Raw genomic sequence first — 16,001 nt, 5'->3', positions numbered from 1 at the left:
CAAAACTGATCCTCTTTTATGAGTGAAGAGCCCAGGGACGCCCACCTCTAGCATGGCGTCCGTCACTGCCCAGCGCTTGGGTCCTGCTGGTGTCCACCTCTGGGCAGGGCCGGGCCGGGCTGGGCCGGGCTGGGCACGCTGGCGCCAAAAGCCACCGCTAGGCAGGGATGGGTGTGTTTGTGTTTGCACAGGCCCTGAAACATCTCCCCATATGATCTGCCAGGAGAGGGGGCCAGCCCGACCGCCAGGACGTGGCTTCCTTCTGGCTGGCATCCTGGTGGGCTCGCGGCGGAGGGTCCCTCCTCCCGTCCTCATAGGCAGCCCGGTCGAAATTCAGTTGGCCATTTTTCTGGGCGGTACACAGAACAAGGCGGCAATGTCCAGCAGGGCCTGGTGGATGTTCTTCCCAAAACGCCTGGAATCCTGTGGGGTGGAGATCGGACCTGTTCAGGGTGGGGCGGGCAACCCATCAAGAGACCCTCTGTCCCTCTGGCCCTGCGTCGCCAACACGGATTGGCGGTGGCGGCAGAGGGTCTGAAGGAGCACACCGCTTGAAGGGGGTGTGCGCAGGTGTGTCTCCCCGGCCTCCCCTGGAGACGCTGCCACCCCCTGGGGACTGGGCATGGGGTGTGCATGCAGACCAAGGGCTCAGACGCCAAGCTGCCCCCCTCCCCTCCCCTCCCCAGCTGAGAGGAGCTTTCTACGGCTTGCCCTCACCCACCACTCCCCTCAGAGCGCATCAGGGGCCACCGGAGAGGCAAGTCAGGCCAGGCTGCGGGGGGGGGGGGAGAGGTGTCTGGGATGACCAGGAAGGGCCGCCGGACCTGGAATCTTGGCCCAGGAGGTCAACCAGCAGCTCCACAGCAGAGTCATCATCAAGCAAGGGGGGGAGGAGGAGGAGGAGGGGCTCTCCTCCCCCACGCCTGAGGTCTCCCATGAAGAGAACAGAGGGCAGGCCAAGAAAAACCGACAAGGCAAGCCAACCCATCACGATCAATATCTCGTCCAGGAGCTGCGCAAGCAGAGGAGGAGGAGGAGGAGGACCGGAAACCCTCGGCCATCACGCAGTGATGTGTGACCCCCCACGCTTTTTTCTCCATCCAGCTCTCTCACACACACACACACACACACACACACACACACACACACACACACACCACACCCACCCCTCAGAGCTCCAGCCAAGGGCGCAGGCGGCCCTGGCAGGATCCCTGGGCCCGTCTCCCTCTTCTGTGGGCAAAGAGAGAGAGCTGCCTGGGGGTCTGATAGGCTTCCCAAGGCACGTGAGACATCCCAGCGGGGCTTCTCACGGCCATCCCTCAGGGAGTTTCCGAGGCAAAGCGGGGATTTGAATCCAGGTCTCCGGAGTCCTCACCTGACCCGATCCGTTCATTTCAAAGGTGCTGCGTGAGGTCCCGGGGAGGACGGGTTGGGGGGGGAGGACACAGGAAAGAAACACGACCGAGACAAAAGGGCAGGGCAAAGAGCAGCCCCCCTCCCATGGTCCAAAGGTGCCCTCCAGCCCCCCCCCCAGTTAAAAAATTGACAACATCTTCCCCCCTCCCTCCCGGTTGCGCCTGCTCACCGTTTCTGGGCTGGAGAACTTGCTGGAGATGTGGAAAGTGATCAGGTTCTCACCAGCGATGATGTAGGAGACCCCGTAGCCATCGTCGGCCACCTGTGGGGGGGGGGAGAGAGAGAGAGTGGCCGTCAGGCTGGTGGGCGTTGGCGGAGAAAGCCTGGCCACGGCAAACGGAGGGAGGAAGTCGTCGAAATGGGGGCCCCCTTTCCAGGCAGGGAAGAGGAACCCGAGGGAGGGCTGGGCAGCAGTGGGCAAGAGAGGCCACCAAGGGATGGATGGTGGCCTCTTTCTGCATCGGCCTCTCAGGCCCCGTCCCTGGGAAACCACCGCGCCCTCCTCTTATCATCCAGGAAGGCCGTCCAGAGGCTCATCCGGATGGCCAGGGCCGGAAGCACAGAATGGTGGAATGGTAGCGCTGGAAGGGGCCTCTGAGGTCATCAAGCCCAACCCCCTGCTCAAGGCGGGAATCCCAATCCAAGCAGATCCGACCGAGGGTTGCCTAAATATCTCTTGAAGGCCTCCACCAGGGGAGCCCTCCCCACCCCTTCACTAGTTCATTGTCGTACTGCTCTAACAGCTAAGAGGTTTTTCCTGAGGTTCAGCCTCCTGTCGCTTGAGCCCCTGATGACGTGTCCTGCCCTCTGGAATGACGGAGAACAGGTCCTGCCCCTCCTCTGCAGGACAGCCTTCCAAGGACTGGAAACGTGTGATCCTATGATCTCCCCTCCGTCTCCTTTTCCAAAGGCTGAACGAGCAGCAAAGGCTGGACCTGCGAGGCCCCCTTGGCCTGGAGCCCAAGGAGAAGCATTCCCGAGACCTCAACTGGAGGGGAGGGGAGGGGATGAAGGGCCAAGGGCACCCAAACGGGAGAGAGGGAGCCCCCACGGCCCCCAACTCCCAAGCTGTCTCCCATGCCCCGCTGGGTCCTCCCTGTCCCACGGCTTGGGAACATTTTGATTTAGGACACAACCTTTGCCCCCTCCTCCAAATCCCCCCACCCAGCGTGGCCAAGGAGCTTTCCAAGCATGGATTTCTCCACGCTGCTCCTGATGCCTCCGCTGGACCTCCTGGGCCAGCCAAGGGGCTCTTCCCCGCAGCCCCACCCAGGGCGGCCCTCCCTTCTCTCTCATCCCACCCTTCCCCCTACCCTTTTGCTGCCGCCTCTGGCTTTGTGGGCCTGTTGGCAAAGGTACCGGGTGTCACCATCCTGGGCTCAACCAGTCACCGAGGGCCCCGGGCACGACACTCACCGGGCCAAAGCCCCCGCCGCTGGACGCACATTCTGGATTCACCTCCAGGTCAAACATTTTGATCTGCTGCTGGGGTGTCTGGCTGGTGGAGAGGCGCCAGGGCTCAGAAAGCACCTGTGGGGTGGGGGGGTGGAGGGGAGAGTGGAAGAGACGGGGTGAGTGCTATGTCCCTCGCAAAGCAGCTGACCCCCCCCAAACCACCATGCGCAAGAGACCCCGAGGGCCCCCACTTAGGACGCCCTCCCCGCCCCGTCCACCTGGGCAGCCGAGCAACGTCGAGGCTACGTCACCTTGGCAAGGAAGGGCGAGTCAACTCCCAGGTAGCGGGAGACCACGTAGAGGCAGAAGAGGTGCCGGTCAATGCCGGAGCCGGTCATGGCCAGCCGGTACATGTGCTGGTGCTTCTCGGCGGCCACTTTGAACAGCTGCAGGCACTCCGAGGGCTGCCGGGAGGGGATTGGGGGGGTGGGGAGGGGGAGAAGCAAGACCATGAGGGTGAGGGACCCTCCCAGTGCAGGATGCCTTGGAGGTCTTGACTGGACTGGAGGCTGGGCGCTTTCCCCCACCCAGCACCCTCCCTCCAAGACCCAGTCCGTCCTCAAGGGGCAAACCTTGCACCCCCTCCTATCCAAAGACATGAGGGGGCTTGTTAGCCCTTCCTGGATACCAATGCTTGGTCTCTCCATCACAGTCTCGCTAGATCTGACGGGCAGCAGTTCTGGCTGCTTTCCAGGGCTTCCGGCCGCCTTTCCTTGCCCGGCAGGGGATTGAACTGGCACCCTTTCCCATGCAAAACTGTGTGTGGGGGGGTGCCATCCCACCAAGCTCTGGCCCCTGCTCTCCCACTTCCATACCAAGCCTCTCCCAAAGGCTGCCTTCCTCCTGTGCCCCATTTCGCCTGGCTCAGCTTGACCGCCTGTCTCCCCACTGTGGGCTTCCCTGGGAGACCATTTGGAAGGAGAGGCGTCCGAGACCACTTGATGGGGGACAGAGACCAGGTTGGGGGGGGCTTCGTCTTGCACGTGCGACCCACTTTGGGACTTCATCCACCAGCTTCTTCTACCGATCACAGTTTTGTCTGCCCATCGAACTCAAGTCACCACCAGACCTGCCAAATCTGAGGCCTAAAAGCTAAAGCCCAAATCCAGCTGCATTTGGCAAGTCAGCTGGAGGTCAGCGGCATGACCTCCAGCTGCAGAACAGCTGGGCTGGAGTCGGGTTCAGGCCACTCAGGCTCCCAAGGGAGAGACGGGACGAAGGATGTTCAGTTTCTTGTCTCTTTCATGCGCCGGCCATTTAGGGGCCCCACACACCTTCCCGGGCAAGAGTGGGTTTCGCCTCTTGCTTGCCCCCCTCGTGATCCACAAGATATGAGCAGCAGAAGGGGAAAAAGTGAGAAAAAAGTGGGGGCAGCAGAGATGAAAAATTGCACGGGGGGAGGGAAAGGCAGCAACGGGAGGTGCAAACCAGGGTGGGGGGCTGTAGAAGGGGTAGGCTGGCAACTGACCCCCCCAAGAACTCACACTACAGTTGGGGTTCATCATGCTGCGCACAAAGGCCGTCGACTCGCTGGTGCAGGATCGCACCGTCTCTGTCCTGCCTTCCCGGAACAGCCGCGTCATGGACGCTTCGTAGGTGAGGCAGAAGCACCCTTTGTCCTGTGGGGAGGAGAGGCACGGAAGGCTGGCCAGAGGAGGAGGAAGACACCCCGTCACCCATCCCCACCTCTCCCCTCGGCTGCTGGGGGGAAGCGTGCCACCAGAGAAGGCCCCCTGGCGATCCATTCCCTCCTCCCCCCCCCGCCCGTGTGGCTGACGTCTTTCCTCTCAGGTCAGGCTCCTCGTCTCCGCTACGGCGCCACTCACCCGGAAGTGCGCCAGCTGCAGGGCAATCTGGATGAAGCTGTCGGGGCTGGTCCGGCATTTCTTGATGCGCCCTTTGCCAAATTCAGTGAATCGGAAGCAGCAGAAATCCACGTCATCTGCGAGAGCCTTGGCCACGCCGTAGGATGCCTCGATCGCCTGCCAGCACTGCACGGAAGGAGTCAGGAAGAGAGGGCCACGGGGCATCCCCACCCCAGCCCCACACTGGCACCCCCAGATGGCAGGGCCCAGCCGGCCTCAGCCCTCGGCGCTCCTCCTCCTCCTCCTCTCATTGCAACAAGGTTGCCACCGCCACCAAGTGAGTCGGCTGTGAGCCCCCAATCCCAGCCTGGCGCCAAAGAATCTCCGACCCGGAAGGAGGAAAAAAGAGGATGGAAGAGGGAAAGGAGAAAAAGGGGGCACCTTTCCCTGCTACTAGCCACAGAAGCCGCGCTTCTGGCCCTCCACCATGACAAGAGAAGACGCCTTCTGGGCATTGACCGAGACCCTGGAAGCTCGGGCAAAGCCCCGGGCACGCTGTCGGGCATTGGCCCATGGCACAGGAGAAACGGATGGAGAACGTACCTCCTCATTGATGTCCCACGCCAAGCGCTGTGGTGGAGGCAGGGCTGTGTTGGGCACCCCATGGCAGTGCCCGTCACTACAGTACCCCAACTGGAAGTGGTCCGTGGCCAGCATGAACTGGGGAGAGGACGACAAAGGCGTGAGGCCAGGGGCGAGGGCTCGGCTCCTCCTCTGCTCCAAAAAAGGGGGCAGACCCTCCCAGGAAGGCCGCCTGCGTGCGCGGGCGGCGGGAACGGTGCTCACCTCCCAGAGGTGCCCAATGATGGGGGCATCGGCCCACGAGTGCTCGGCATTGGCCCCCAGCTTGCCATTGTGATACACCACCAGCGAGAAGGACTTATCAAACCACCTGCAAAGAGAGCGTCAGACACCGCAGGATCGACGTGCGAGGCTGGACCTGCCACGTCCCAACCCGTGGCCCCGTCCCGGCCGCCCTTACCGGTCATAGCAGTGGCCGTGCAGGAGGCTCTTGGCATACAGGTCCAGGCTGTCCTCCTGGCCTTGGTCCAAGCCGTGGGCCTCCTCGTCCAGGGTCAAGAAGAAGGCGGCCCGCTCGATGCAGTCCAGCGAGGCCTTGTTCCTCCCTTGGCTGAAATACGCTGCACGGGCTTCTGCCCAGGGGCGCCTGGGAACCCCAGCCAGCCAGCCGGAGGGAGGGCAAAGGAGAAAGGCAGAAGGCTGAACCGAGGCCAGAAGGGCTGGATGCCTCCCACCCCATAAACGGGGGGGGGGGCACTTCCTTAGTCAGGTTCTCCTACACACACTCTTCCTACGGTCTGTTTTTATTTTTTCCTTTTCTTGTGCTTCCTTGCATGGGTTTAATTGGTTGTGTTCCCTTGCTGAAATTGTAGTTTTATCAACCCTTTTGCTATGGTAGGTTGTTCTGAAATCGGTTTGTTTTCTTGCAGGACACTTTAAAACCTTTCCAGCTGAAGAAAACAAATGATGGCCTTCCCTCCGCCTGCCTCCTCCAGCTCCTCTCTGACACTCAAAGACCCACGGATCCACACACCCATCCCTGCTGGGGCCCAGGGATACCGGCACCTCCTTGTGGGCGTCATCCACTTGGCCAGCCATCCTCTCCAGCCACCGCCCCCCCCCCCGCATGCCACCTGGGCCCCTTCCCCCAAAGGCTCACCTCTCCCCAGCGGTCAGGGCGGCCAGCTTCAGCTCTCCAGGCTGTGGCGGCGAAGGGTCGTCCAGGATGCGCTGAAACTGCAACTCCAGGTCACGAGGCGACAGCAGCTGCCCGGCGTGGTAGAGCCACACCTTGTAGAAGCGGCCCTTGTGGTACACCGCCAGGTGCTTGCTGTCCGACAGGTGGAGGAGAGAATCTGCCAAGAGGGGGTGGGGGGAATGGGAGGAATTGGGGGATGCAGAGAGAGTGGCATAAAAATCTACGCTGCCTCCCCACAAAGCCGCCTCTGGAGGTCAACGCAGGCAGGGTGTGATCCTCTGCCACTCAGTGGGGTTACGCAAAGCAAGGCAAGGACGGGTGCAGGCCACATCCCGGCCCCCAGCAACAGAGAGCTCAACACACTCCTTTTTGGGGGGGGGGGGGGTCAACAAGAACAATGAAAGGCAAGCGGTCATCCTGTGAAGCCTTCAAGAACAGCCGGTCTCCTTTCAAACCAGGTGCCCTTTGCCTCCCCTCCCCCCCCAAGGGATTTCCAGTTGCTTCCAGTTTTACAACGGGTTCGGAGCCACTGCTTCCCCTCTGCCCGATTGCCCCACTCCTGCCAAGACCCCTTCATTCCTGGGGGAGGCGGGGAGGGCAAGGCAGGGCTTGAAACCACCACAGAAGCTGGGAAGGTCTCAGATGGGAAGGAGGAGAGTCCGGCGTCCACCTGCCCAAAAACCCCTGGCAGATGTGGAGGGCTGAAGGCAGCAACCCAGAAGGGGGACAAATGCACTCTGCCTACGCTCAGAGGTGCACCTCTCTTGGCGACTGAACTGCTCACTCATCAAGTGCCAACCTTTCCCCACAAGCAGGGGTGGCCAAAACATTCGGGCGCTTGAGAATCTGACCTCTTCCCTCCTTCTCATTAATGCATTTGTGAGCTGGCAGGAAAATTCCTGCCCCCCCCCCACCCCTGGTCAAAGGAAGCTGCATAAGAGCACTGTGATACTGGGCGGGGTGGGGGGAGGAAATCAGATCTCACAGGATCTCCTCCCACAAAGGTCTTCGCCTCCCATCCCTTCCCCTCATAGCGGAGGCACCCCTTCTTGGACCACCGCAGCAGAAGAGCCGTGGAGAAGCGTTACAATGAGTAGGTGGTGGTAGTGGCAGTGGAGGAGTAACCCCACTGGCCTACCATGCAGGGCTGTTGTGAAGCAGACACCAAGAGAATGGCCATGAAAGTGCTCTAAAGATGCGGAAAAGATGCCTGAACACACTGTGATGGGGAGCAGCCCTCTGGGCCCTGGAGCGAAAACCCAGCCATTCCCTCCCCCCCACTCCCCCCCCGGCCCTCCATGCCACTCACCTGCCTCCTTGCCAGGGATGCGTGTTGTGTTAAACATCCTCTCCATCTGGTAGGAGCACATGGGCACCACGCCAAGCGCCATCACCTGGAGGCAGGAGAGAACACAGAGAGAGAGATTGAGAGAGAGAGAGAGAGAGGCTATTTCTCTCTGGTTTCCTCTATGACCCTGCCTTTGGGTCAAAGGTGGCTTCTACCACCGCCAATAAAAAACCAAAAATCTCAGCCATTAAAACCTTCTGCAAAAAGAACAGAGAGGTCGTATTCACGAAGGCTTTCATGGCCGGGATCTAACGATTCTGGAGAACACGGCCAAAGAGCCCGAAACACCCACAACAACCAACAGAGAGATCCCCGAAAAAATAATAAAAGAAGAAAACTCAGCAATAAAAGCGGAGAAGCTATAAGAATAAAAACAACCCCTCCCTGCACCCATGTTAAACATCTGGAGAATAAAACGGGCATCCGAAAAAGCTGGGAAGGAAGGGGGTCAAGAAGGGTTTCTGACAACAGGGACCCCCATTCCTGTTGGGGAAACCCTTCCCTCCCCCCCCCTCGGGCTCTCACTCACCGGGGCATGCTCCTCACGGTCCAGCCGGCGCCGATACAACAGGATGGAGTGGACGGCATTGCCTGCTCGGGCTGGCTGGAGGGTGGTGGGGATGGCATACAGGAAATCCTGGATGGGGAGAGGTGGGGCAGATTAGAAGCGGAGCAGCCCCCACTGCCACGGGTGAATAACCTGGAGCAGTGCGGGAGGCGAGTGCCGAAAGAAAGCCAGGGAGGACCAGGGGCCCTGTCCTTCTCTGGTCTTCTTAAAGGAGCTCCTCCTGCCGTCCCAGCGCTCCCCTTTCCCTTCCCTGCCACATCATTAAGGAGAGAGCGGAAGGGACGTACCATGACATAGTAGTTGCTGTTGACCATGATGGGGTCTCTTCCCCTCAGGTAGATGTATTCCTCCCACCAGTCGCTCACCTGCCAAGAGAGCACAGAAATCTCTTCCAGGACCCCTGGCCTGCCTTTGGTGAGCAACACCGGGGCGGGGGGGCAGGGGGAGCTGGCCCCCTCCAGAAGGCAGGCCGGCCTGGGCTCTGCAGGCACATCCAGGAGGTTGCGGGAGGGAAACGGGGCCAGCAGAAGGACTCACGTAGTTTGTGGCCCACCAGGACTTGAGCACCAGGTACTTCTGGAGCCGAGGAGCGGTTTGGTACTGAAACTCCACCGCCAGGGACTCCATCTGGTCGTATCGCTCATCATCCAGCAGCGGGCGGACAGACTCGAGATACTGCAGGCACAAGGAGGAGGCTGAGCCTTGGGCAGGGGCTGGGGCAACGGGGGGTTCACCCCCTCCTCCGACTCCCTCTGGGGCCGACCCTCCGTCTGATGCCAGGGCCAGCCCCCACAGCCTGCAGAGTCCGTCCCAGGGGACTTTGGGACCTGGTGCACGCCATCAGCCTGCCTGGGGGTGAGGGAAGTGCCTTTATCCCTGCTCCTCCCATAAAGAGAAGAGCGTCTGGCAGGAGGCCCGATGCCTCACTAGCCCCCCCCGTCTCCCCGTCTGGGTCCTCCCAGCTAGACGCTGGGTCTGGCCATCATGAAGGGCCACCCTCGCTGCTTGAGCAGCCGTCTCCCCTTGTTTTTACCCGCTGGATCGTGTCCGACACAGGAGGCACCGGCAGCTTGGGCAGGGAGGTCTGGAAGCTGTACAGCAACGGGTGGCGGCCGGACATCAGCTTCACCAGGGCCTGCAAGGAGACCGGGGGGGGGGAGGGAATCTTTGTCAGCAGCCAGGTTTCTGCCGGCCAGCACTGGACGATGCGCTGCTTGGGGGGGGGCATGCTCTTCCACTCATGCTGGGTCAACCAACGCTATGGATGCTCACAGACTGTTTTTATAGACACCCCCACCCCACCGCCCCCACTGCCGTCTTAACCAGGAAAAGACCATCACACCAAAGGAAACCACTGCCACGGCATGCCACACCAATGTGGCTGCTGGAGACGGATGCCGCCTTCCGCCTCCTGGCAGGGCCAGCCCTGCCCACCACCACAGGAAGCCACGTGGCGCCGGGTCGAGGCTGACCCCCGGCGGGGCCCCTGATCTCAGGGCCACGGAGGGAAGGGCCTTTCCAAGCCCACCTCCAGCACAACTCACCACCCAGATTTTGGTGCTGCGGCTCATCTTGCCGTGGGGCTCAAACATCCAGCCGTGGTAGGAGAGCAGCATCTTGAGCGTCTGACGGCAAAGCAGGATGCCGGAAATCCAGACCCCCGTGGAGAAAACGGCGGCGCTCAGCAGGGTCCGGCTGTGGAGGCTCAAGGAGCTGCAGCTAGGATAGAGAGGGAGGCGGAGGAGGATGCTGAGGGCGTGCCAGGAGCCACACCAGCCTCCGGGTGACACAGAGGCCCTCAGGGCTGTCCCGCCAGTTATGGGACCGAAGGGCTTGGGCTGCTTCTATGCCTCCGGGGTGACTCCTTTTCCAGGAGTTCTTGGAACAGGAACAGAGGGCTGGTCCCTTGAGCCAGGAGGTGCTCCAGGGCCCGGGGACCAGACGTGGGCAACCAGAGGAAGCCTGCGAGGGGAGGTCTGTCTGTCTGTCTGTCTGTCTGTCTGTCTGTCTGTCTGTCTGTCTGTCTGTCTGCCTGCCTGCCTGCCTGCCTGCCTGCCTGCCTGCCTGCCTCCCGTGGTGGATGGTGCTAAAGAAGGCCATCAGTGGAGCAACAGGGAGGGTCTTCCGGCGTCCCAAACAACCCAGGAAGCTTGCAAGCCAGCTAAGGACTGAACAGCCCCCCCACCCCCACCCCCACCCCAGGCTACCTTGCAGAAGGAGGATACAGCCCGCCAAGTGACATCCCCGAGCAACGGCACCGGTTGATTCAGTGCTCAAGGCAACCAAAGCAACGCAGCTATGTGAGAACACAGAAGGTATGCGCACACCTGTGTGTGTGTGTGTGTGTGTGTGTATGTGTGTGTGTGTGTGTGCGCGCACACACACACACACAAGCCCCTGCACTTCCCCAGATAAAGACTCACCACTCGGCCCCAAGCATGCCACGGCATGTTTCAGTTCACCATAACCTGGGCCACCCACCTCACCCCATCCCACCCCACGGGCGGTGGGCTGGAGCCAAGCACCCGCCTTACGTGTCCAGGGATGGGGGGTTGAGGAGCCCAGGCTGGAGCCGGAGAGCGAGGGAGCCCCAAAGCTGACCCTTACCTGCTGGGCAGGTGTCTCCGGACCCTGAAGATCATCCCCATGGACACGTCGACACGGAAGTACATGGAGCCCACGGTTGTGACGAAGACCGCCAGCCAGCCCGAAGGGGTTCCGGGAAACACCCCTGTACGAATGCTGTTCTGTGGGAAGCGACAGCGTCAGAGCAAGGCCCAAGGCGGAAAGGCCAAAGGGGCCGGGGGGGGGGCAGAGGGGCCCAGAGGGAGACGGGAGGAGGAGCAGGGAACCGGGACCCTGCCAGCGCCCAGTGGCCCCTTCGGTCACCGGTGGAGCCCCCTACCTCTCCCACCCTGCCAAGAGCGCACCTTCAGGCGAGCCAAGCGCTTCTTCCAGGAGGAGAGGAGTGACAGGTAGAGGTGCTTGAGGGCTTCCCGACTCAGCTGGAAGGCAACTCCCTCCGGAGTGACGGTGAACTGGAAGGCCACCGCCTGGTGAGCTTCCGCCATCTTGGAGGGCCCGCGAGACTCTCACCGGGAGGCGGGCACGACTGACCGGACACGGCCGACTGGGCAGGCAGGTGGGCAGGCAGGCAGGCGGGTCAACAGGTGGAGGCCGAGGACAGCTCTTGGCACCAAAACACTGTGGGGAAGGGGGGGGAGAGAAAAGGAGAGAAAGCAAAGAAGGGTAAATGTCGACCCCCTGCAAAAGAGGGAACCTCAGAACGACCCCCCCCCAATTTCCCCCAAAAGGTGCTGGCATGTCACTCTCTCATGGGGGCAAGGCAGGAGGATGGTGCGTGCGACAGAGGGCCCTCCAGGGCAAAGAGGGGGTTCATGCAAGAGCTCACCAGGCCAGCCTAACCTGTTCCGAAGCCAGGGAAACCCCCCCCTCCAAAAAAGGCTCCGCCACCTGGGTTGACCTCTTCTCCCCTTCTGGTGGCGCAATGCCCAGCGGGGCCTCAGAGGCTGATCTCCACCTTCGGACGCTGGCACAGAGAGGAGGCGAGACGCTTCCAGAGGTGGGAACGCGTCCCCCGGTGCTTTTGGGTAATACTTCTGGGGGGGGGGAAGGGGGTCAAGGAGGCCCCTGCAAGGTTGCCCCCACCAGCAGCAAGCAGCAAAGGCCTGGCCTGCCAAGCGTGGGAAAGGGGAGCCTTGGGCACACCTGGCCTTTACCTGCTGGGTCGACCTTTTCCCTCCCAGGAACAGGGGGAGGCCGCCTTCCGCTTGGCCCCCCAACTGCCGCGGAATCTCCAGGGAAAGGCGCCTCTGCCTCCCAGCTCCCTTTAAAGGGGCAGCCGTGGGGGGGGGGTGCTGGCAGGGACAGTCCCCCCTCCCCCCCACACACACCCAAGAACCTGGCTGTGGCGTCGGTTTAGGAGGCAGAATTCACATGGAAGTTCTGCTTGCCAGGCAGAAGCTCAGCAGGTGAAGCTTCTCCTCGCACCGCAGTCCTGAGACCCCTCCCCTGCCTAAAATGACGACCCCAAAACAGGCTGCAAAGAACAGGATCCAGTTTATACAGCTGAGCAGCCTGTTCCAGGAGGAAAAAAATCTTGTGATCCTTTCAAAACTGGCATGTTCTGTTTGGGGGGGGGGGGGGTTAAGAGCTTTTATGGACTCTGCAGCAGCCCACGTCTTCAGATACGGTCCCCCCCCCCACACACACACACACTTTGGCCCCCTAAAACCCATGTGGCATTAAGGGGTCGCAAGACCCCTCGTTTTTGCTACAACGAACCAGCGGACAGCCGGGTTCTCTGCCTGGAACACCCTCTGACAAGCAGGGCTTAATACCTGGTGAGGATGCCGTCCACAGCGGCCTGGGGGGGGGCGCCTCCTTCCCCCTCCTTTAAAAAGCCTCTTCTTATTTATTTCCCCTCCTGGCCACTTCCCCCAAACATCTGAGCTGCCGCTTCTCTCCCTCCCTCCCTCCTTCCCTCCCTCCCTCCTGTTGCATCCCGGCTGAAGTGCCTTCTGTTCGGCCCCCAGGCTTCCTCCCGTCCTGAAGGTCCCTGAAGGTCGGAGGAGGAAACCCCCACACTGCAAAAATGTGCTGCAAAGTTTGCAACCCCCAAGCTGGACAGCCTCTCCCTATCAGAGCCCCAACATCATAGTTTTCTGGCCCTCCCCTTGTTCTCCAGGCATATTGGGGGGTGGGGGGGCAGCAATTAACCCCTTGGTTCCAGGGCCAGGTGTTGCCCCAGCAAGACTCAAGCATTCCAAAGTGTTCTGTAGCTCATCGTCCCCTCCCTGCGTGATGAGCTCAGAGGCCTCCTCCCTCCCTCTGACCTGTCATCTTCCCAGGTGGTGCGGGGGGGGGGAAGAGGAGGAAGGGCCCCCATCGCCTTGGCCAGCCACTCCGTCAAGTGGGCAGGAATGGCCACTGAGGCTCCTGTTTCTCTGCTGGCCGGGGGCCCGGAGCTGCCCTGGCCGTTTGTTTCCATCACGTGGCGCTGGGCGAGGGCCAAGTAGGGGAAAGAGTCACCCCAGCAGAAGCAGCGGCTGCCTCCTCCACCGTACTCGGGAGCTCTGGTGGCGAGGGCGAGGGCGACCCCCTGCCGGGTGCCCACGGAGGGGCCCCACTGCCATGGGACCGGAGGGGGGGGGTCCCTGGCCTGGATTTCCCTGGGTGCGCTTTCGGCTGCCCCTGCCCCGCAGATGGCGGCCAGAGAAACTGCATCAGCCGGAGATGCTGATTAAGAGCCGGCCTCCGGGCTCCGCAGGGCTTTGCCTGTTTTGTGCTCAAAATAAGTCAGTGGTTCAACAATGGCTGGTTGGGCATGAGAAAACTCTCCAGCCCCTTTGGAATCTCCGTAAGACTAGGCTGGGGGCAGGAGCACAGAGGCCCGAGTTATTTCTTATTTGGACTGAACTTGTTTTCGATGAACAAATAAGGAAATGACACCAGGCAACTGCCCTTGGCGGCAGCATCGGGGCACTCAAGAACTTTATTTATTTTAAATATTTTTACCCCACCTTTGTCCTTAAAAAGGACTCAAGGTGACTTCCATCATTAAAAGACATTAGTATACAAATACTTAAAAAAAGGTCAAGCAAAGATCACACTAAAAGCCAGTAAACATAAACAACACCAAAAACACATTCAACGTGGTAAAATACAACAATCCATACAAAAAATAAAAAATAACACTCAGGTAACCAGCCATTAAAAGAAAGCCTGCCTGAAGAGAGAGGAGCCTGCCTGCTTGCGGAAGGAGAGCCAAGATGGGGCCAGGCTGGCCTCCAGTGGGAGGGAGTTCCAGAGTCTCTGGGAGCAGCCACAGAGAAGGCCCTGCCCCATGTCCTCACCCAGTGCACCTGGGAAGGTGGTGGGACGGAGAGGAAAGCCTCTCCGGACGATCAAGCAGGTTCCTAAAGGGAGACACCGTCTTTGAGATTGCGTGGGCCCAAGCCATGGAGGGCTTTGTCGGCGGTTCGAGCCAGCTCAACTCTTACGAGGAGGATGTGCTGGGGTGGAGGCTCAGAAAGCTTGGGATCCCAGCTGTGGGCAAGGTGTATATCCTTTGGCAACCACGCCTTCGGAGGCCGCCATGCTGGCGGGAGGGCAACACCTGTACACGGTGCTCCCTCTGGGCTACGCCAGATCAACGGCCCCGAGGAGGAGGTTGGAACATCGGTATGACACCACTGGCTGGCCTCTCTCTCCCTTCCTTCTTTATCCCAGAGGTCACCACATGACCGGAGTCTTCTGTCCGGAACAGAGTTCTGTGTGACCCAGAAGATTGCTACAAGGATTTGAGGACTTAGGCAGGCAGAGGAACTCCCAGCGAATGGAAGGGGGCTTCCTTCTTCTGCCGAGGTCTCCCCCCCACCGGGGGCGGCTTCTCTCAGAGGGACCTCCCTGCTGGGGCTACCACTGTCCACTCCTCTCCTCCGGCTGGCCTGGAGCAAAGGGCGAGAGAGGCTCCTCGCTATTTCCACTGCTGCCCAGGCAGGGGTGCCAAGCAAGGGTCTTGGGGACGCTTCCGGGCGGGGCTCGCAGGCTTTACCTGGCATAAGCGTTTGTGGGTGGCAGCCGGCAAGGGATGCGAGATCTCAACAGAGGGGAGGGAGGAGGGGGCGGCACCTGTCGGTTATGCCGGCTAAAACTCACCTAGCCCCCCCCTCTCTCTCTCACACACACACACACACACACACACACCCTGCCTGGGGACATCGCTGGGCAGTCGGGAGGGGGAGGGCAGCGTCACCAGTTGCTACTGGGGCACCCAGGGGCCGAGGAAGGAGGGGCTTTGGGGGCCGGACGTCCCCCCTCCTCTTTCCAGAAGGGGCTGCGGGAGGGGGCCTCGGAGGCTCAAGAGGGAGGGGGCGATGGGGAGGGAGGGGCTGCAAGCCTTCTTAAACGGCCCTCCCCGGATCCCGAAAGGGAGAGGGCGCGCGCTTTCCTCGGGTGGCGCCGCTGTCTGGAGGAGAGGCGCTCTGCGCTCGCTCAGAGGCACCTTTCTTTACCCCCCCCCGCCTCCACTTGCACCGAGCGCCAGCCGCCGGAGCCCGCCGGGGCTGACACGGGCTCCCCTCTCTTCCCCCGAGGCGATCCGGAGCCCCGACCCCTCGCCCCCTCCGCTTACTCCTGGGGAAGCCCGGCAGCCCGATCCTCCCGCGGCCCCTCCAACCCCGGGCAGGACAGGGCAGGGCAGGGCAGGGCGGCGGGCAGTACCTGCAAAGGGTGGGGGGTCGGGGCGGAGGGGGGGGTCTCCCGGCCCTCGGCGGTTCCGCTGCGCCCTTTCCCTGGAGACGGGACGGGACGGGACGCCTGGCTCCGGGGCTCCCTTCCCAGCGCGCCGCGGTAACTGGATCCCCGCCCGGACTGGAGGAGGAGCCGCCGGTGGCGACGGCGAGGGCGGCCGGGCAGCGCCCTCCCTCCTGGGTTGGAAGGGGGCAGGCGGCGCCCCCTCCCCTCCCCTCCGCCCCCCCCCGGAGCTGCATATTTGGAGCCCTGCAGGCGGGCAGCCCAGGAGATCCAGCGGGAGGGGGGCGTCCGTAGGTTGAAGCCCCCGCCCCGTCTCACGTCCAGCCCTGGACCAGCTTCAGAAGCGGCAAG

The 16,001-nt window shown here is 61.6% G+C and overlaps 1 protein-coding gene across 4 annotated transcripts; it reads right to left on the bottom strand.

The window, feature by feature from the left end:
* CPT1B (carnitine palmitoyltransferase 1B) lies at nt 1–15,784 on the bottom strand. Of its 4 annotated transcripts, none has more exons than XM_073002364.2 (19): nt 15,618–15,784; nt 11,303–11,576; nt 10,980–11,119; nt 9,917–10,091; nt 9,406–9,507; nt 8,910–9,047; nt 8,660–8,737; nt 8,334–8,441; nt 7,766–7,850; nt 6,418–6,613; nt 5,719–5,904; nt 5,523–5,628; nt 5,280–5,396; nt 4,698–4,862; nt 4,356–4,490; nt 3,123–3,275; nt 2,833–2,946; nt 1,586–1,678; nt 1–423 (listed from the first exon to the last, which is right to left on the bottom strand). In XM_073002364.2, the coding sequence occupies exons 2-19, from the start codon at nt 11,441–11,443 to the stop codon at nt 334–336; spliced, it is 2,322 nt and encodes a 773-aa protein (XP_072858465.2). In that variant the 5' UTR covers nt 11,444–11,576; nt 15,618–15,784; the 3' UTR covers nt 1–333. The 4 variants fall into 4 exon arrangements, with proteins under 4 accessions (XP_072858465.2, XP_078232905.1, XP_072858467.2 ...); XM_078376779.1 differs by lacking the exon at nt 15,618–15,784 and adding an exon at nt 14,950–14,965; XM_073002366.2 differs by lacking the exon at nt 15,618–15,784 and adding an exon at nt 12,734–12,858.
* Between the last annotated feature and the right edge of the window lie 217 nt (nt 15,785–16,001).

The sequence above is a fragment of the Pogona vitticeps genome, chromosome 5 (genome assembly GCF_051106095.1).
Source record: "Pogona vitticeps strain Pit_001003342236 chromosome 5, PviZW2.1, whole genome shotgun sequence".
Classification (NCBI taxonomy): Eukaryota; Metazoa; Chordata; class Lepidosauria; order Squamata; family Agamidae; genus Pogona; species Pogona vitticeps.
The sequence above is the reverse complement of the archived record's forward strand: the minus strand, read 5'-3'. Positions and strand labels throughout refer to the sequence as shown.